We start from the raw sequence: 21,918 nt of genomic DNA, 5'->3' as shown, positions 1-21,918 counted from the left end.
AATCGCTCCTCCAACATTTTATCCAACACCACACTTGTACTCAATTACAGTCGACTAACAACGTTAACACATTTAGAGATGACACTTTTTCCTTTCCTGTCTCATGAAAACCATGTATCTACAAATGCAAAGAGCTGTCTTGGATTCGATGGAAAATTCTCCAGTGCATGATGAAGCATTGGTGTAGATTAAACTGCCAACAATAGATAACATCATACATGATATATGAGAGTAAAACACAAACCAGGGGCCGTTTCATTGCATAATGACTTCAACTTTCCTTACTTTGAGCCCATTTTGCTGATAATATTCACATACTTTTTCTACATAAGATCCTGCATGCACTGAGTATTTTCACAGTCCATGTGTTTCCATGACAACTTTTATTCCTGGTTTAATCTGATTAAACGTTAGATCCTATTTCAGATGCCCATGTAAACACTTTATTCCAGTTGAAAAAGAATAGTTCAGATTCAATTTAAACCCAATGAAAGTCACTGGTTTAATCCACTTTTAATTCCGAACTAAATTATTCCTCGGACATGTAAACCCTTTATTCCGTTTGGTCTTTATTCCTGCCATTCTGCACATGCTCGTTGTCTTGTCCTGTCGCGATGACGCACACATTCTGCACTAGCGGAAGAATATGCAATGCAGTCTAGTTGACCCAAACTGTTCCAGTGGGCTATTCTGATGGGATCTACCAGCCTGGAAAACCCACCTGTTTTTTATTCATTCATTTGTCATGCACTAATGAGTTCGATAAGTGGGCAAATCAGTTAGCACTGCAGTGCACCGATTGCCTTGTTCTCACAGCCCTTGCGTTAGCTTAGCTTAGCCTAGTTTAGCATAATCGCTTCATTCCTATGGTCAGACGTAGCCAGGCTTTTATAGGTGATTTGTAGTATTTTATAAGTGATTTTGTGAAATTCAGTTCTCCTTAATCATTACTTTAGTCCGCTGGGGTCAATATGATCACAAATTGAGGCTCGAATCATGGCCATGTGACTTAGGCAAGGCAAGGCAAGTTTATTTGTATAGCACATTTCAGCAACAAGGCAATTCAAGGTGCTTCACACAGGACATTGAAATACAACGACAGGGAAAAAGAAACACATTTAAAACATTATAAAAGAAACATGTAAAAGGTGATTTAAAACAGCAAGTAAGAAAACAAGACATTAAATAAATAAATAAATAAATAAATAAATAAATAAATAAATAAATAAAAATAAACTTACTGCAGTAATAAATCTTGGGAAATAAAAACTAATGCAAAGCTAACACGGTAAAGCAAAGCTAATTTAGCGCATGCATCCCTTCCAACAAAAAGATTTTCCAACTTCCGTCAACACAACAGTCCCAAGATTGTATGAGTGCAGGAAGTAGCGGATCTAAAAAAAATAATTAGGGAGAAACGGATTTCAGAAAATCACTTACAAAAGACAACAAATTACCTTTAAAAAACTGGCTACGTGTGACCTTGGAAATGCAGTGACTATGCTAAGCTAAGCTAACAGAAGACCTCATGTAAACCTTTATTCAGGTTTAACATTTCCATATAAACAGAAAAGAAAATACTTAAGTTCTGAATTAATTTCTTCTGGAAAAATAAATCGGATTTAAAAAACATCATGTAACCGTACCCAGTGTGGCTTTACTGCTTTTACTCTGAAAGATCTAAGGGTTTCTTCCCCCATTGGAAACAATGATGAACTAAACAAATACATCAGATTAAGATGACCACGTAACTGATCCGTGCTCGCAGGCAAACGCCACAATGAACCTGTTATTGTATAGTATTCAAAACTGGAAGAAAAATGAATCCCACTTCTTCATTTTCTACCCTCACTTGCACTTATTGTTCATTACAGCAGATAATTACTTCTGACAACTGATAGCATAGGGCAGGGTGGGTGCGCACACACACACACACACACACACACACACGTACGTCAAGGAAGCGAATACGATCCCATTGATTTGTTGCTTGTTTACATTGTGAACTGTGAAGGTCAGTCGAACTGGACTGTTTCGGCGTGATGGGACGGTGTGTGTTGTGAGCTTTAAATGAAAGCTTTAAATAGATGATTTTTTGGGTATGTGTGTGTTCAGTGTGAGTGCGCTCCAGAGCTTGTGTGTGTATGTGTGTGCATTTTTGCAGATGAGTAAATATGTGTGTTAATGCGCCCTTGTGTGCAGATCCACTTCACAGCTCTGTGTCTACTGGGGCTGATTGTTGTGATGTAATTAGTGCTGCTCTAATGAATACACTGATCTGGCTGACAACAACTCGGCTAGAGAAGAGGAGGAGGAGGAGGAGGAGGAGGAGGAGGAGGAAGAACACCAACAAGGGCGTTAGCTACAGTGTGACCACAAGCTAGTGCACCACCTGACCTTTGCAAACACTATATGTTGTCTTAATACAGTCATATGTACAGCACACATGTGATGTTTGCTTTGCTGATATGTCTCAGCCAGTCACGGGGAACCAAACAAATAATGTCTTATCCAATCAGGAAGCTCGACTAACACGACATAATTAGCAGCACAAATGGCCGTGGGAATGTGAATGTCACACCTTAAGACTGTGAAAAATGACCAACACCTCACATCCTCATATATGTAATTTAATATCCAGCAGGACGTGGGGTGACATGGTATACTATAGTTTTGGTTTTTTTTTAAATTCTCAATTCTGATTGGTCGGTGACGGCATTATAACAATCATGCTATGTTATATACAATTCCGACAACAGATCCCCTATTTTATTCAGAGGGAATCACTTTAAAACAAGCTAAAATTATTGAAAAGTTTTTAAATTGGATTTTTGATTAATTTTTGAAATATTACCTTTACTTGTAATGGGCCATATTTTGATGGCTTATAGCATGGAACTGGTGACAGATACCAATATTAGGGATGGGTACCTTTCACATTTAAACTAGGGATGCACCGATGCCACTGTTTTCCAGACTGAGTACAAGTACAAGAACAGGTACTTCCATTTGAGTACTTGCTGATACCAAGTACCGATATGAGTACTTAATAATCCCGTAACAGTTCTTAGTTCCTTTTGTAAATGTGCTTTATTGTCGTTGTCATTAGTCTGACTGGAACAAAGTGCTGCTACTGACATTTAATGTGTTGGAATGAGTGTTTCTCAATCAATCCACCAGGGGGCACTAGTCTTAATTAACAATACTGGACAAATACCATGAAGAAAAGTAAAGTTTTTTGAGAAGACAAAGAAAGTCACTAATAATAGACATGGAGACGACAGAGGTAACCTTAATGTGATACTAATGTTGCAGCGTTTTCGCCAGTAAGGTTTAAAAGCGAAGCTTCAGCAGGTAGAGAAAAGAGAAATGAGCGTTAAGTTTCCTTTTCACTTCGGCTGGCGGGACAGTCCACAACACTCCATACCCCCTTAGTAGAATAGAATGTGTTCTGTAGCCCAGGACTGGAGATTCTTCCTACAAACACTATTGTCACTTTGGTATGGATGTATAAAAGATAATGAAAGCTGAATTTCTAATACATTATGTCTACACTTATAATACTTTATTAACCTTGGTATAAGTTGTTGTACGTGAACATAAACTGTTGTAATGACTTTTATAATGCATTATAAATGCTTTATAATGTCTTATGAATGTGTGGTTAATGCATTATAAACTAGACCTTCAAATAAAGTGTTACTATTTTTTTTTTTTTATCAATTACTAAAAATTTCAGGTGACCCCATTTGAATTCCAGACGACCCCATGTGGGGTCGCGACCCCAAGGTTTTTTTGCCCGCGGGCAAAAAAATTATATTAATATTCATCTGCTATAAAAATATAATAAACTAGAAGCACTCGGAGAGCGCAGACCTCCGCCAAGGCTGATCAGTGGCCCCCCCTGTGGGCCCCCCCCACGCCAAGGAGGTTATGTTTTTGCCAGGGTTTGTTTGTTTGTTTGTCTGTCTGTCTGTTTGTCTGTCCGTTAGTGTGCAACATAACTCAAAAAGTTATGGACAGATTTTGATGAAATTTTCAGGGTTTGTTGGAAATGGGCCCCCCCGTGGGCCCCATCCCCGATCACCACCAAAATTTAATAATTTCTTCCTTATCCCATTTCCAACAAACCCTGAAAATTTCATCCAAATCTGTCCATAACTTTTTGAGTTATGTTGCACACTAACGGACAGACAAACAAACAAACAAACAAACAAACAAACCCTGGCAAAAACCTAACCTCCTTGGCGGAGGTAATCAGGACAATGGATGTTTTTTTCAACTTTTGCTCAAAGTTTAGACCCTAATGTTAATAAAAGTACATCAAAAGTGTTTTTTAGTGCAAACTTTAATGTTCAAACATGATTTTTAATCTTTGTGGGGTGAAATATACGCTATTAAAAATCTCCGACATGAACAATTAATTTATGCATATGCATTCATCGTCAATCCAGCCAGATAAAAACAGGCGAGGATAAAAAAAATTCTAATTTCTCTTTTAGTTTGTTACAGTTTACTCAGGCATAGTAATAGATACAATATTTTAGACAATGGGAATAGATTCTGTGAGGTCTCTAAATGTCCACAGACACCAAGAACATCCATATCCTTATTATTATTGTGAAGTAATTCTTCATTTATTTTGGGTATGTCTTTTTAGGCGTTTTTTCCCCTGAAAAATATGGTCAGGGTTTAACAGGTTAAAGGATTAAAATGGGTTGTTTTTACGCATCATAAAAAAAATCAGAATAATTTTCCCTTATGAATCGTATATGACAGTGTTCACGTCTAAAACACTGACACCTCAGCTTATGTTCTCGGTGTTTCACTATATTCCAGCTGTCGATCTGCGGCAACAGAATTTTCAGTGCAGTATTATGTGTCTCGTCCACATTCTCATTACTAGATAAGCATGAAAAACCTCCGCGGGTGTTTTTAAAGCAGCAAAGGTCGGGCTGATAACTGTGTTTTTTCTGCATACGACATGAGTGTCATTCATCTAATTGGCTAAAAGATACTCCTTCGGTGCGATCAGCGGTTAATTCCTCAAAGTACACTCCTGTACTTTGAGGCTTCTGGAGGTGTTGTCTACCCGCCTCCAGATAACCCTGACTGGTCAAACAGGAGTGTTATACCTCGGCGTTATCTCAAATGAGTCAGCTGTTTCAGTTAAAAAGACCTTTACACCTAGTTTGTGCCTTTGCTTCCTCCGCCTCGAGGCAGATGCAGTTCTTTTGTTTTTACGTCTTTTATTTTCAGTCTCCAGAGTCCTTGTTTGTTGTGTATCCTACCCCCCCACCCCCCCACCCCTCCTGCTATACACACCTGTGCTCACTAATCCTCTTTACCATCAGACTATTTATTAAATTCCCTTCCTTTTTCTGCCTTTTTTTTCCCCCTCCTGGTGACAGTATGTTCTCCTTCAGGGAATAAGAGCTCATTTATTTGAGGAAACAAACATGCGCTGGGAGAACACTAGTGCCATAACAAGGTGGGGACACCTCATGGACGCACATATACACAAACATAAACACACACACACACACACACTGCAGCTGAGAAATGACATTGTGACAGAGAGATGAATTAGATTTATCAGCGGTTCGGAGGTGCATCTGGCCTGTATTACTCCCTCCTGTACGGGCGGAGAAGGACATTACAGCACAGACAGACAGACAGGATGGTGAGACAGGAAAACCCAAGATAACAGCAGAGAGAGACGACCAGAGTCAGAAAAAAATGGATGTGACATTGAGATAGAAAAACCAGAGATGGTGCCTCCACACTCATGTTCTGTAGTTTCTCCACATGACTGCATATGGGGTTTTCTACCTTCTGTTACATAAAAGCACAGTGAGCTGGTCATTATTAACTCAAATAGACCCAATGTGACAAATGCATAAGTGAATTTTCTCTCTATTTAACCCTTAGCGGTCTGAACCTATTTTGGCCGTTTTTGAGCACTTTTGATTTTGCCTTTATATACAATATAAAGAAATGTTTATTATACCCATGTTTGGTATCTTTTTTTTTCAGCACAACTTCATCTATATCATCTGTCTATTGTTTTTTCATTTTAACCTACTTTATCAACACAAAAATACAAAAAACACATAAAAAATATAAAATCCGATTTGAAAAATGTATAGAATTTATTGCATAAATAACACAAACCTTTCAAACACTTTAAAAGTGAATATTGGTTCCAAATATTTGGTCCTCCTGGTTTCCGCATCCGGTTCAGGTGTGGTCATTCATTTTTTTTTTCCGTTTTGAAAAAGGACAAAAAATTATGAAGATATGATCAGAAATACAAGTACATTTTTCAATTGTTTGCATTGTCCTCCAATAAATTTAGATTCTTAGCAATACACAATGAAAGGATTCCAAACATGTTCAATAACTCCTGTTTGCCCTTAAGAATATAGGAAATTTTTTCTAGTGGAAGGGTAGAAAGCATCTGCCGTATCCACCGCCTGACAGTTGGTTTGAGTTCTTTTCCAAAATAATGAAATGCATTTTTTAGCAATAAGTAGACTGAAGTCTATAAAAATCTGTACAGTATTATTTTTTACTTTATAAATCATCTCTAATATTTGAATATACACAATATCTGGCAATTTTAAGGTATTAAGTTGAATAAATTATTATTATTATTATTATTTTTATTATTATTATTATTATTATTATTATTATTATTAGTGCTGGGCAGCTATTACAATTTTTAATCGCAATTAATTGCATGGATTTCTGTGATTAATGGCGATGCAACATGTTAATAACACATTGTAATAAACACATCCAAAGTAACGTCATAAACATGTTAGCATGTGAAATTATTTAGCAAACAACAGAATGATTGATACATACAGGCGTTGCTTCTGCAGGAGGTAAACAAAGTTTGATTCAGCATTACTCGGAAAGTTCGCTCACTTTTCTCCTTTCAGCTACACCGGCACCAGCGCTTAAAAGCATAAGTTTCAAAATAAGAGTCCGTATGTATAAATGAACTAAGACTTGCTTGAAAGGCAGAACAGCATTAACGGGAGATAAAAAAATTTGTCGGCGTTATTTAATGAATGCGTTAACACGGTAATAACGCGTTAACTTGCCCAGCCCTAATTATTATTATTATTATTATTATTATTATTATTATTATTATGATAAAGATAAGAATGTGAAAAGATACATAAACACTTTTTTTTCGTAGGTTATGCTGTTTTTTTTTTTGTTTTTGTTTTGTTTTTTATTAGTGAAAGTTAGTAACTATACACAAACACTCATCATGTGTGTGTGAATGCCACATATAGCCGCATTTTGATTCACTCTTTTTGCCTGAAGTTATTGTCATAAACTGTCCGACACTTCCATAAAGGTGCTGCCGGTAGTTTTCAGTCGTTGCATATTCATTCAGTTTCTCTTTCTTGTGGCCGTCTCACATACTTTATCTCGGTGCGATGTCAGTTTGCGGTGTGCTGCTGTTTGTCATGCCGTCTGGGAACTTCCTGTCTGAGTCGGAGTTTTCCTTCAGGGCAGATTTGTGGATGGTGCAGCGATCTGCAGACCCTGCCAACACACTGCTGATCCAACTGCTGCCTGTCAGGCTGACAGTTCTGCTAGATTACACTAGAACAACAACATACTCTGCCTGTGCGTCAAGGAAAGCACCATAATGTTTGTGGGTTTTGTTTTTTTTTTTTTTTAATTTCTTCCTGATGTGGAGGCACTAAAAACAATATCCTCTTATCTCTTTGCTCTTTTCCTCTCTGTCATATCATCCTGTCATCACAAAAAAAAACACATTATGTCCTGATATTAGAGCAAGTACGCTCTGACCTTCTTTGGCTTTCAATGTTTTTGCTCTCACCTTTAAAAAAAACCCTTTAGCCCAGGGGTGTCAAACTCGTTTTAGTTCAGGGGCCATATTCAGCTAAATTTGATCTGAAGTGGGCCGAACCAGTAAAATAATAACATAATAACCTATAAATAATGACAACAGCAAATTTTTGTCTTTGTTTTAGTGTGAAAAAAAAAAAACATTAAATTATGAAAATACTTACTTTTATAAACTATCAACAAAAAAAAAAAGAAAAAACTGAAATTTAAATTAGAAAACATAAGAAAATTTAGTGCAATTTTAATAATATTCTGCCTCCACTTATCATTTCTACATGTGCATTATGGATCAGATCTACAAAGACTCTAAACACTGAGGAACAGACGGAAAAATTGTTAAAATTGGGCTTAATTTTCTTTAGACATTTCAGGTTGTTCATATTTGTTCAGTTTATTCACATTTAATTGTTACAGGATAGTTTGTAAATGTAAATATTTTCATAATTTAATGTTATTTTTTGCACTAAAACAAAGAAAAAAATGTAAGTTGTTAATTCTAGATTTTTTTTGGCTTAATTCAAGATTTTTTTTTACTTAATTGAAGATTTTTTTTTTTTTTGCTTATTTCAAGATTTTTTAAAACTTAATTCAAGATTTTTTTTTGCTTAATTGCAGATTTTTTGCTAAATTTGAGATTTTTTTTTGGCTTAATTGAAGATTTTTTTACTTAATTGAAGATTTTTTTTTTTTTTGCTTAATTCAAGACTTTTTTTTTTTTACTTAATTGAAGATTTCTTGCTAAATTTGCGATTTTTTTTTTTTTTTTTTTTTTTTTTGCTTAATTGAAGATTTTTTTCCTTAATTGAAAAAATTTTTTTTTGGCTTAATTCAAGATTTTTTCCTTTATTCAAGCTAAATTTTTTTTTTTGCTTAATTCAGTTCAAGACTGTGGAATTTTTGGACATGGCAAAAACATCCCAGGGGCCAAACTGGATCCTTTGGCGAGCCGCATTTGGCCCCCGGGCCGTATGTTTGACACCCCTGCTTTAGCCTATAGTTCACTCATAGAAATACTCTGAAATTCAAAATTTCAATCTTACTGTGTTACTGGAGGACATAGTAAGACTTTATTACTTTTGTGAAATGTTTCAAATTTTCTTTATTTTTAAGTAGAAACTCAAGGTCAATGAAGTTACCATAGTTGGTTCCTACCCCATAAGTGGCAAAAAAGAAAAAAATACAAGAAGTTATTTTTTCACAGTTATTTTTTATTGAGTTTTTTACAGCAGTAGTGCAAAAAAAAAAAAAAAAATCTTTGAATGAATGAATGAATGAATGTTTATTTCAGTTAAATACAAAATACAAAACATATACATATTAAAAAAAACAACAACAAAACACATACATATTAAAAAACAAGCGAACATAAAATTAACACATTTTGTAACTGAAAAAGGCAGAAGCTGAAGCCAGAGGCTTATTTCTGCTCCTCCTATTCACATCCTTAATTCACGTCTACACCCGTAGTTGCAGCAGGTAAATACTTAAACACAAATTATACTACATTCAGTGTTATAAATCATTTTGTAATCATATTACTTTCATAGCCCTTCAGAATTTGACAAATTAAAGTCTTTTTGAAACTCAACAGTGAGCTACACAATTTCACTTCATCCTTCAATTCGTTCCATAGCTTGACACCAATAACTGAAACATTGTGATATTTAACGTTTGTTCTTACTTTACCTTTTTCAAACACAAACATCCCTCTTAAATTATAATGTCCTTCTCTTAATTTAAAAATTTTCTGAATACAAAAAGGAAGGTTTTTACTTTTAACGCGAAACATAAATTCCATTGTTTTTAAATATACAATATCAAAAAATTTTAGTAAACCAGATTTTTAGTAAACCAGATTCTACAAAAAAAAAAATCTAAACAATAGGAATGACTTTTAGAACATTAGACCAACGTAAGTGCTGATCAGACCCCTGTCCACATCCACATGATCCCTTTGAACATCATTCCTTACATTAGTACCATTACTTCATGGTACCTAACAAAGCAGGTCCACTCACTGCTCATGCAGAGGTGGACCTTACAGACCCTGGAGACCACATTGGACCTGAGATTGGTGACTCACTGTCCTCATTGGAACTGTACCTGTCACTGTTTTGTAATGTGTGCGGAAATGACCAAAAATAGTCACTGGACCGATATAAAGTTAAACCTGATGAAACACACCAAATGTATGTAAGATTTAGCACATTTTATCACCAAAGCAGATCATTTCCAAAAAATGATTTAGACCAACATCAGTATCGGCTAATATTTCGACATATTATTATTTATCCATTGTATTATATTGAAGGTACTTCAGTCAGTTACTTACTCATTCAAAATATAAAGTAATGAAGGGTCAGAACCTATTATAATAGATGTAATAATGAGAGGGTTTCATTCTTTCCTTCTCAGCACAAAAGGGAGAAGAAGAACGAAAATACAACAAACATAGAAAATAATATATCAGACAAATATCAGTATTGGACAAAAATACTACCACTAGTACTACTATTACTACTATTACTAATATTATTGCTGCTGCTACTACAACTACTACTACTAAGACTAATATTAATACTACTAATACTACTATTACTAATGATAATAATACCAATACTAATACTATTACTACTACTACTACTACTACTACTACTACTACTACTACTACTACTAATAATAATAATAATAATAATAATAATAATGATACTTCTACTAATACTAATATTAATACTACTAATACTACTATTACTAATATTAATGCTACTAATACTATTAATAATGATAATAATAATACTAATACTACTAATATCAATACTAATACTATTACTACTACTACTACTACTACTAATAATAATAATAATGATGATGATGATGATGATGATGATGATAATAATAATAATAATAATAATAATAATAATACTGCCAATACCAATACTAATGCTAATATTGCTACCATTACTACTACTTCTACCACTACTACTACTACTACTACTAATATTAATACAACTATTACTACTAATTCTACTACTAATAATACTAATATTAAGGCAACTAATACTACTATTACTAATATTATTACTACTACTATTAATGCTACTACTACTACTACTAATATTAATACTACTATTACTACTACTTCTACTAATAATAATACTAATATTAATACTACTATTACTACTACCTCTGCTGCTGCTACTACTACTACTACTACTACTACTACTACTACTACTACTACTACTACTACTACTACTAATATTAATACCGCTAATACTACAATTACTAATATTATTGCTACTAATACTACTAATACTAATACTAATATTGCTGCTGCTACTACTACTGCTACTACTACTAATACTAATACTACTACTACTATTACTAATACTGCTACTGCTACTACTACTACTACTACTACTACTACTGATTCTAATAATAATGTTGACTAATCAACTTATCACAAATTATGTGAGCAAAAAAAAAAAAGTGTGATGTTAATATTTATTTCTCGTAATAGAGTATTTGTTTCGATAATAGCACCATTTAGGAGCTGATTTTTTTTTTTTTTGTTAGTTTTTGAGCATATCCGACCCTAGGAAGTACACAACATACAATCCTACAGTAGTACTGATACAGGATATCTAGGCTGTGACCTGTATAATACTGAGACGTCTAGATTGTATTTTTATTGTCTAATTACTACAAGTACGTGCTCGTGTGTCTTTGTGGTTTTTGTAGAAAGTGTTATACACCTACTGCTGTCAGTAGTCTTTCAGAAAACATTCCAGTCATGTTTTTTTTCCCTTGAGGCTAACCATATAACCTGTCATTCTAGCACAGGGAAATTTATTTTTTTAAGAATATACAAGGTGTTTGGACATAAGCATTTCCTCATGGTCCATTCCAGATTTATCTTGTGCTGTACCTGTGACACGCACACACACACACACACACACACACACACACACTGATGCAGGCTCTTATCTTTATGTTCTTGACATCGAGGCCGGTCTAATGAAAGTTTCTGTGGAATGTTGATGCATTGTGTGACGAATGTGCAGGTAGGGAGTGAGCTGTCGGGAACGTGATCAGAGTTTTAAGATCATATCTCTAGTGTGTGTGTGTGTGTGTGTGTGTGTGTCTCAGTATACTCTTGTACTGGAAATGAGGATCTCCATGGCGACCCCCTACGTCCTATCTCAAATTGATTCTCTATGTTACGTCGTGTCCTCTCAGGGTATGTAGTCATAAAAAAAAAAAAAAAAAAAAAAAAAAAAAAAAGACTGAGTGGATGATAAGGAGCAGCAATAAGGGACAAAAGAATCAGTCTGTTTGTGCAAAATAAATCTGTTGCATCAAATCACATCAGAAATCTAGCTGCGTTAATAATTTTCACACAGCCACGGATGGCTGCACTCCCTACGTGCTGCTACACCTCATTACAGTTGTTCCCGTAATCACAAATCTAGAGGACGTTCATAGTGAAGATATTAAAACACACATACACACACACACGTACATGCTGACTCTCTGCCAATGGATGCTTCTATTCATTTCCTTATTTAAAAGCTGAGTGGGCCGTTTTTGGCAAAAAAGAAATCTGCGCACAGAGCTCCTGTCGCACATTCTGTTAGTGATTAATGAGGTGAAATTTCATCTGAAGACTGGAAAAAGCGGTAGTAGAATGCTTTAGGTGGTCAATGCTCAGCTGATGCGGTCAACACTATAGGCTCATTTTGGCAGCTTTGTGTGGGTTGGACCTCACACCAAAACAAGGTGTCTCATTGACTTTACAAACACAGATCCCCCTTTTCTTTCTTTCGAAGGTCTTTTTATTAATAACAGAACATGAATAAGACACTCACTAGGAAGGAGATTTTTGATTTTCTAAACAACATCCACCCATGACACAACACTTAACCCGACCCAGACATGAACAGATACAAACAACCACTGAAAAACTTTATGAAAAGTCAGAATTAAAATTATAAAAACAAAATTAACGACCATCTTTAAACAGCATTAATAAGTGAGGTATAAAAGAACAATACTTAAAAAAAGACAATAGAAAAAAGAAAAAAATATATAAGTGAAAAAAATAAAGAAATTATGAAATTATTTTGTGAATTTTTTTCTCTGATCCCCAAACAGTATACCTGATCTTCTCTAGACTCATGCAGGACATCATGTCTCTGAGCCGATGTGAATAGGAAGGAGGAGCTGGATCCCTCCACTTAAGTGAACTAGCTCAACAAGCTAATAAAGAAGCAAAGGCCAGGAAGTTGAGTTTGGGTTTAGGGAGATCTACCGTATTTTCCAGACTATAGAGCGCACCGGAATATAAGCCACACCTGAATATAAGCCGCACCCACCAAATTTTAAAAGAAAAAAATATTTGTACATATCCTCCTAAGACCCAGCTACGAGAGCTTCACAACTTTTTATAAAAAAAAAAGAAAAGAAAACTGTCCACCACAAAGGACATTCCATAAAATTTTAAAAACTGCATCTGAAAAAACTGTTGCATCATGATGTTTCCAATATAGGCACTTATTTAATAAAGAAAAACAAAAAAGCTAGTACTTCGCTGACATTTCCTGGGTCTTAGGAGGTTACATAGGCCGTACCTGACTGTAAACCGCAGGTGTCCACGTTGTAACATGAGATATTTACACAGAAAGATTATTCAAATGTTTATTTCCATACCTCAACTGCTTTTTTCCAAACAGTGCCTGTAACACGGCAGTAAAACGGCTGGTTCAAAAACCCAGAAAAGTCACTGATCGCTATCTTCATCTTCCTTCTGCGCATTGAAACCACCGCAGTCGTCCTCTTCAGTGTCGGAGTTGAACAGCCTCAGAAAGGCTCCGTCACACACCTTCTACATCTCTCTTCTGTTGTCGCTCTCATTGTCACTTCCGTGCTGCAGCTCTATTTCCTTCTTGGACAGACACATCGATTGGTTTTAACTTAAAAACTGCATCATATGCATTTTTTCATGTGTTTTCCATGATGAGGATTTGTGCATGCCATGCAAAATGATTGTTAAAAGTTAAGGGTAACACTTTACTTGAAGGTCTAGTTTATAATGCATTAAGCGCACATTCATAAGACATTATAATGCATTTATAATGCATTATAAAAGTCATTACAACAGTTTATGATCATGTACAACAACTTATACCAAGGTTAATAAAGTATTATAAGTGTAGGCATAATGTATTATAAATTCAGCTTTCATAATGTTTTACACATCCATACCAAAGTGACAACAGTATTTGTAGGAAGAATCTCCAGTCCTGGGTTCCAGAACACATTCTAACCATCATAACTGTAGCCAGTTATAAAGACACAGACAACTGCTGTGACATGTAGTTTCTGAAACTCAATAATGCCTTATAAATATCAATAATAACTTACAGGATGACTGATGATGTTATAACACAAGTATGATGACGTATGAGCAGTATCTGCTGGTTCTGAGTAAAGTGTAAGTCAAAAATTATACATTATAAAGTGTTCTTAATAACTTTTTATTTTGCAAAAACAAAATGTTACAAGAACAGAGACAGTAAATAGAAGTGTTACATGTTGCTTTATACATAAATAAAAAGTAATGTGGCAGCTCTTAATCTTTCTTAATTCAATCACATACTTTTTTTTTTTTTTTTAATAAATATGAAATCCCTAAAATAGATGGGTATATGGACCAGTGACAAAACCTAACAAAAGTTCCCCACCTAAAAAAATAAATTCCTTCACACTGCTTTGGTATGGATGTATAAAACATAATGAAAGCTGAATTTATAATACATTATGTCTACACTTCTAATACTTTATTAACCTTGGCATAAGTTGTTGTACATGATCATAAACTGTTGTAATGACTTATAATGCATTATAAATGCATTATAATGTCTTCTGAATGTGCGCTTAATCCATTATAAACTAGACCTTCAAGTAAAGTGTTACCAAGTTAAGCTTAAAACTTCTCCTCTTCATCACCTCTTCCACCTGTCTGTCTCGCTTTTGCGCTTCCTGCTAGAGCGCCCCCTGGAGGCTGTTAGCCTGCAAAAATCTATAGATTAGCCGCATCATTGTATAAGCTGCAGGGTTCAAAGTGTGAGAAAAAAGTAGTGGCTTATACAGTAGTCCGGAAAATACGGTAAATGTGGAGCAATGCCAAAAATACCAGGCAGGTGAATGGGCTTAATTTGGTGATGAACGGTTTCTGATAAGGTATGGAAAACTGATGTCCAAAAGTTTACTAAAGAGGGACATGTCCAATACATGTGATGGAGTGAGACTGGAGCACCCCTACATTTATCACATGTAGACAGATCACCCTTTTAACCCTTTATCGGACAAGTGACTATTTTGATCATTTCACATACATCAGATCAGATCAGAATCAGATCACTTTTATTGTCATTCAGCAAAATTACATCCGAGATGAACTGCAGAACGAAATTACAATGCAGGGTCAACACTAAAAAAAAAACACCTGAGATAAAATAAGGTATAAAATACTGATGAGGTAGTGCCAATAATAAATAAATCTAAATCTGAGAGAATAATACATATATACTAACATTGCACACGTAAGTAAAAGGTTATTGCACATTCACACTTACAGACACTTATTTAAAAGACGGATGGTGGTAGGAAAGAAACTGTTTCTAAACCTGGCAGTTTTACATTTGAGACCTTCTGCCTGAGGGTAGGCATTACAAGATAGTGACAGCAGCAATTCCAGTAAGGACAGTGAGTCACCAATCTTAGGTCCAATGTGGTTTCCAGGGTCTGTAAGGTCCACCTCTGCATGAACACTGAGTGCTCCTGCTTTGTTAGGTACCATGAAGTAATGGTACAAATGTAAGGGATGATGTTCAAATAATAATGTGGATGTGGACAGGGGTCTGGAGCAGCACTTATGTTGGTTGGATTTTCTACATAACAATAAAAAATAAGTAATAAAGTCTTGTTATGTCCTCCAATAACACACTAAAGTTGACCATTTGAATTTCAGAGTATTTCTATGAATGAACTATAAAGGGTAATTACACGACTCCATCACATCTTAGTTTTTTTTTAATGATCTGGGTGCGCTTAACATTTGTTTTTTCTCTGTTTTCTTCTTCTTGTAGAAAAGTGTTAAGGAGGGAATCCTGCTCAAACAGACGAGCTCCTTCCAGAGATGGAAGAGGAGATACTTCAAACTCAGAGGGAGGACCCTTTACTATGCCAAAGACTGCAAGGTACGGAAATGTGCAAAAGTACCTGCAAGGGATGAAACTGCAATTCAGTGTCCTGCTGCACTGTTTACTTTATTTATTTTTATATAACTCATTGTTTTAGCTTCTTAATCTCATAAAAGTACGTCTTTGGACACTGACATGTCATTAGAAATAAAGGGATAGATAGATAGATAGATAGATAGATAGATAGATAGATAGATAGATAGATAGATAGATAGATAGATAGATAGATAGATAGATAGATAGATAGATAGATAGATAGATAGATAGATAGATAGATAGATAGATTCTAATTGATTTAAAAAAAATTTGATGATGGATGAATGGATGATAGATAGATAGACAGATAGATAGATAGACAGACAGACAGACAGATTCAAATGGATTTAAAAACTATTTAAATGATATGGATGGATGGATGGATGGATGGATGGATGGATGGATGGATAACTTTATTGTCATTCCAGGACACATCATGCAAAAGGAACAGTGCACTAGAATGAAATTCCATTGCATGACACAATATCAAAAACGTTGTCAAAGATACTGACAGAAGAGTCATAATTTGAGGTTTCAGAGTATAATAAAGTAAGCATGTGTTTATAAAAAGTGTGAGTGATCAGCTGATGTTTGTCTTTCTTCCTCTCAGTCTCTGATTTTTGATGAGGTGGACCTGTCAGATGCCAGTGTGGCTGAAACCAGCACCAAGAACATCAACAACAGCTTCACGGTAAACAACAACAACAAAAACAACATATCTAAATACAGTCACACTGTAGATTAAGGCTTTTCAACTAATAGACCGTGCCATACAAAGACTTTTTATACTGCAAAAAAGAGCAATAAGAATTGTTCACAATGTTGGTTTTCGTGAACACACGAATCCACTTCATTTACAATCTAAAACCTTAAAACTCATTTACCTTGTGGGGTTCAAAACTGTTCGAATAATGTATAAAGCAAAGAGTAACTTACTGCCAGGTAGTGGTGTAGTCCAGGGTATACAGCGGTATATAGAGTATACCTACTTATTTTTCAGTCTTCATTGCGTATACCCACTTCTAAATCCCCCGATACGCACCATTCAGTCGTATCTGAGCCAAATTGCCCATTTTTTTCCCTCGGATGGTGAAGCCATGACCCACCCTACTCTGCCTCTAATTGGCTAGTACTCGCTGCCTTCACTGATTAGATTGGTTAACTTTAGGCATGAGGACTGATGAGCCAATCAGAGGCAGAGTAGGGCGGGTTATGCCAAGGAAACTATTGCTAACTGGCACTGGCCACCTCTGGAACCTGATTGGACACCTCAGGTGCCAGTGCCACCCCAGTTGATTGACAGGTCACTGCACATCTCATTGAAAGATGTGTGATTATCGGAAATGCGAGTGAGAAAGGCAGAATAAATGCTTTTCAACTGAGTGAAACATATGAGAGAACTTACGTTGATGGAATACATAATTCTGAGGTAAATTTTAAGGTGGTTTCAGAATGAGTCACTGTTTTAAACTACTGTCCATATGACTGCACATTTAGAGAAGAGATGGTGTCACCAATAGTTAAACTGTGTGAGTAGGCTAACGTTATGACATGCTAATGTTATGAAAGCCTAACGTTATGAAAGGCTAATGTTATGAAAGGCTAACATTATGACATGCTAATGTTATGAAAGGCTAACATTATGAAAGGCTAACATTATGGCATGCTAATGTTATGAAAGGCTAACATTATGAAAGGCTAACGTTAATGAAAGTCTAACGTTATGAAACGTTACAAATTATCCTGTTACCTCATGTTGAATATATTTCCATTCATGCAGCTGCTTGTGTGAACAATAAAACCTACGAACTGCTCCTGATCAAGTCATGATAATTGTATAATAGTGAGCAAATACTACTGACGGATTTCTGGGTAAACTAAATAAAGTAGTCTGACATATCATTGTTTCTAAAACAGGGTGTTTTTCTGGACTTAAAAAAAAAGGCATAGAAGCCAAAAATTGAGAGTATACCCACTTCTCCAGGGACCACTACACCACTGCTGCCGGGCAATATTCAAGAAATGTTTTGTGAAAGAGAGGGAGACTATGATTTACGGGAAAAATTAAATTTAAAGATTCATAAAGTATGCACTATGTTAAAAAGTTTCTGTATCACCATCTGTATGTGGAGATAAAACAAATATCAAACACAATTCAGTTTAAAAAAGATATAAAGAATTGAGTCTTCACAGGTACAGTATTTAATGATGACAATGACGGTTGTTTGTTTGCGGATAATGTATTGATAAATATGCTGTAATTATTGAAGAAAATTGTTGAATTGTTGAGTCTCTTTGTATGACTGTACTGTCATGATCATATTTTTGTGTATAATTCAATTACTACATTATGTATTTATTGTGGTTGAAAGCTAAAATTAGCAAAAATGTATTGTTTGATTGTAGGATTAAATTAGTGATAAAGGTGTAAAAGCACTTGAGGGGTAGGATTAAATAAGTTTATACTTCTTCCTACGCATTTTCGACCATGCAAAATTCAGACTTGCACGTACTTAAAGATAGATTCTGTTCATTTAAATGTTAATTTGTTTTTGTCTTAATTTGCTTCATTTTGTTTTATTTTGTTTCTTTGCATGGTCGAAATAAATAAATAAATAAATAAATAAATAAATTAATTAATTAATTAATTAATTAATTAATATGTAGAATGATGTAGCTGTACATATTTGTATGTGTGTGTGTGTGTGTGTGTGTGTGTCCTACATTCAGCTGTTTCACCTCCTCCTTCCACTTTTTCAGGTAATCACTCCATTTCGTAAACTAATGCTGTGTGCTGAGAGCAGAAAGGAAATGGAAGACTGGATCACAGCCCTGAAATCTGTGCAGAAATGGGAAACTTATGAGGTTTGTCTTTGTCATCACTCATCAGCATTCATTCAGATTTATTGTTTATTATTCATTTATTGTATTCACCGACATCAGACTAGACCGAGAAAAGAGCCAAAACTGATGATGCTTTGATAAAACTTCCAATGTAACTCTTTTTTTTTTTTTTTTTTTTTTTTTTAATTAGTGATAGTTAACTAGACATTGTGGACAGAAAAACAACAACAACACATAAACAAAGGGAAAATCAAACAAATAAACAAACCAAAAACAACAACAGAGTAATGACAAACAACAACACGAATCGCTTTGCCATTGGACATCTGTGCAAAAACTTTACCGATATTTACTAAATATCTAAAACACAGAAGTGCGTAATGTCGGTTTTTCCATTAAATCACAAATGCAATGATTTGTTTATTTATTATCGCGATATGACACAAGAAGTCATTCCATAAACATGGCGATGAACGTAAATATGGTGTTGATTTACAGATATATTCATTATTATTATATATTACCCCTATGTCTCGTACTGAATTAAAAAATGATCGGGTTTCCTGGCATATCCACAAATACCGTGACATGTTTCTTCTTCTTTTTCTTCTTTTGTTATAACGTCCATCAACATCCGTTTTTTAATTCACCTGACTCTAGTTGCGAAAAAAGGTCTTTCCATTGTAGTTTTGCGTGATATACCATTTGCGCTACGCCCGAAAATCCACCTCATGCCAGCACAAAAACTTTTAATCGCAAAATGAGACTTTTGGCGAAATTGACATTTTTCCAGTAAGTATATTTTTATGCGCAAGTTATATTTACGCAATTTGAGGGTCAATGGAAAAGTGACTGTAGACAACATCATATACAATGAAAATGATCATAAATGTAAAGAGCAACTATACAATGTAGCTTGGTTAGGGGAGATAGGGAAAAGAGGAAGAGGGGAGTGTGAATGAAAGTGAGAAAGAGAGGGAAGAGTGAGGGGGAAAATAATAATTGTTGTAATAATACAAAAATATTAGTGCTGGGCAGTGATTAAAACTTTTAATCGCAATTAATCGCGTGGATTTGTGTGATTAATCACGATTAATCACATAGTTATATTGCGGGGGGGGGGTGTTCTGGCATCAACAGCATGTATTGCCTTTCAGTGATATTTCAGACTGGAAGTACTCCGGTGATAAAAATAATTCCACATGTCAGTGCTTACAAACAACTGTGTCCTTCTCAACCCCACCATCTGAAGACATTTAAAAGGAAAATGTCCACGGAACAGACCACTACATTTGTCCATGTTTATGTCCACACCAGTTTATTTCCGCTTGTGAGTGATTGACAGGAGTCTTAAGCCCACTAATAAGTACTAATACTAATAAGCCCAATAATATGTGATGTTCAGTTGTTCAAAGCGAGCAATAAGAAGGAACTAACAGACACGTTTCTTTCACTCTGTTTGTATGGCCCGAAAAACGTTTGCCTGTGAGTATTTCATGTTCAGTTGTTGTAAGAATGAATAATATAAAATATCTCTTGTGAATCTTTGTTGCTGGATAAAAAGACGTAAATCTTAAATTAATCTGTAAATGCTAATCTTTAGCGTGTCTATGGATTTTCCCATTCAAGTTAGCATCGAGCTAGCGATCTTTTTCACATTCATTTAAATGTATAATGCCATGTAAATGTACTAAGGCAATGAACATAACTCAGACATATTTTGTATGTATGTTGCAGTTTTACAGTGAGTCTCAGGTAAAAGATTTGGACAGAAGTTTTTGGCGTCTGGCTTTTCTTGGGAAACCTGTTGTCTATCTGCCGAGCTAATCGCTACACAAACACAAGCAGGGGCAGAAGAATATGAGTTAGAATAAAACGGCTTTAACGTGAGATTTAAAAAATTGTTGCCGTTATTTAATGAATGGATTAACACGGTAATAGCGCGTTAACTTGCCCAGCCCTAAAAAATATATAATAATAATAATAATAATAATACCAGTAGTCTAGTTTGCTAGCATTATTGTGGCGGTGGTAGCAGCGGAGGTAGCCACAATACAACAATGAGTTAAATAATTGAATATTTGTAATAATGTATTTGTATCAGTTCCTATCCATTTTGAGTTTCTATGAATTAATTTAAATTAATACGGTTATGGGGGAAGGACACCCACTGTAACTCCTTTGTAATACCTTGTCCCATCTGTTCTGAACTCAAAGTATCCGCCCTAAAGAAAGTAAAGTATCCTCTCTCATCATCCCTTTATCCTCTTTTCTCTGCTGTCGTCCTCTCATTCCAGCTTTTTGCCGGCAGATGAATAGCTCTCATAAAATACAGTCTCTTTGTTTTTAATAGGCTATAAAGAGAGCTGAGGACTTAAAGCTGCTCCCAGCGAAGCTTATATTCTCTCAGGTTTTCAATGAGTCTGGCATTTTACAGCAGGACTCCTTGGCCTTTAATTTATGCCACTGTCTTATGACTTGGTGGTTTTAGTTCATGTGTTCCTGCAAGTTAGAAGAAGATTTAAATAGATTTATACTCCAGAGAAAATACCACAGTGAAAGTACTTCATTAGAAGTAAAAGTCACTTAAGTAAAAGTATTTAAAAATTAATGACTAAGTGTACTTTAAATGTCAAAATTAAAGATAAATATTATGCAGAATCACTCCCTTCAAAGTATTATATGTGCTGACTACTAATAAAAAACAGAATAATTTAATATTGTATTGGATTATTTTAATGTTGAGGTTTATCAACGTGGAGCCCAGATTTAGATTAGATTAGATTAGAGTGTTAGCATTGGTGTATGTAACATATATGTGAAGGATTTATGACCCCCGCCCCCCAAAGGGGAGGCAAGGGGTATTGTTTTTGATTTGGTT

At 35.0% G+C, this 21,918-nt stretch overlaps 1 protein-coding gene across 2 annotated transcripts in view; it reads left to right on the top strand.

Moving 5' to 3' along the window:
• Nucleotides 1-21,918, top strand: part of LOC115438539 (diacylglycerol kinase delta) — a 292,835-nt gene that overhangs the window by 141,468 nt on the left and 129,449 nt on the right. For both annotated transcript variants that reach the window (XM_030162205.1, XM_030162204.1), the window contains exons 2-4: nt 16,044-16,154; nt 16,804-16,884; nt 18,954-19,058. In XM_030162205.1, the coding sequence (XP_030018065.1) occupies nt 18,978-19,058 (81 nt within the window). In that variant the 5' untranslated portion in view covers nt 16,044-16,154; nt 16,804-16,884; nt 18,954-18,977. The remainder of the gene's footprint in view (nt 1-16,043; nt 16,155-16,803; nt 16,885-18,953; nt 19,059-21,918) is intronic.

Source organism: Sphaeramia orbicularis, chromosome 18 (assembly GCF_902148855.1).
Source record: "Sphaeramia orbicularis chromosome 18, fSphaOr1.1, whole genome shotgun sequence".
NCBI classification, from domain to species: domain Eukaryota; kingdom Metazoa; phylum Chordata; class Actinopteri; order Kurtiformes; family Apogonidae; genus Sphaeramia; species Sphaeramia orbicularis.
The sequence above is the reverse complement of the archived record's forward strand: the minus strand, read 5'-3'. Positions and strand labels throughout refer to the sequence as shown.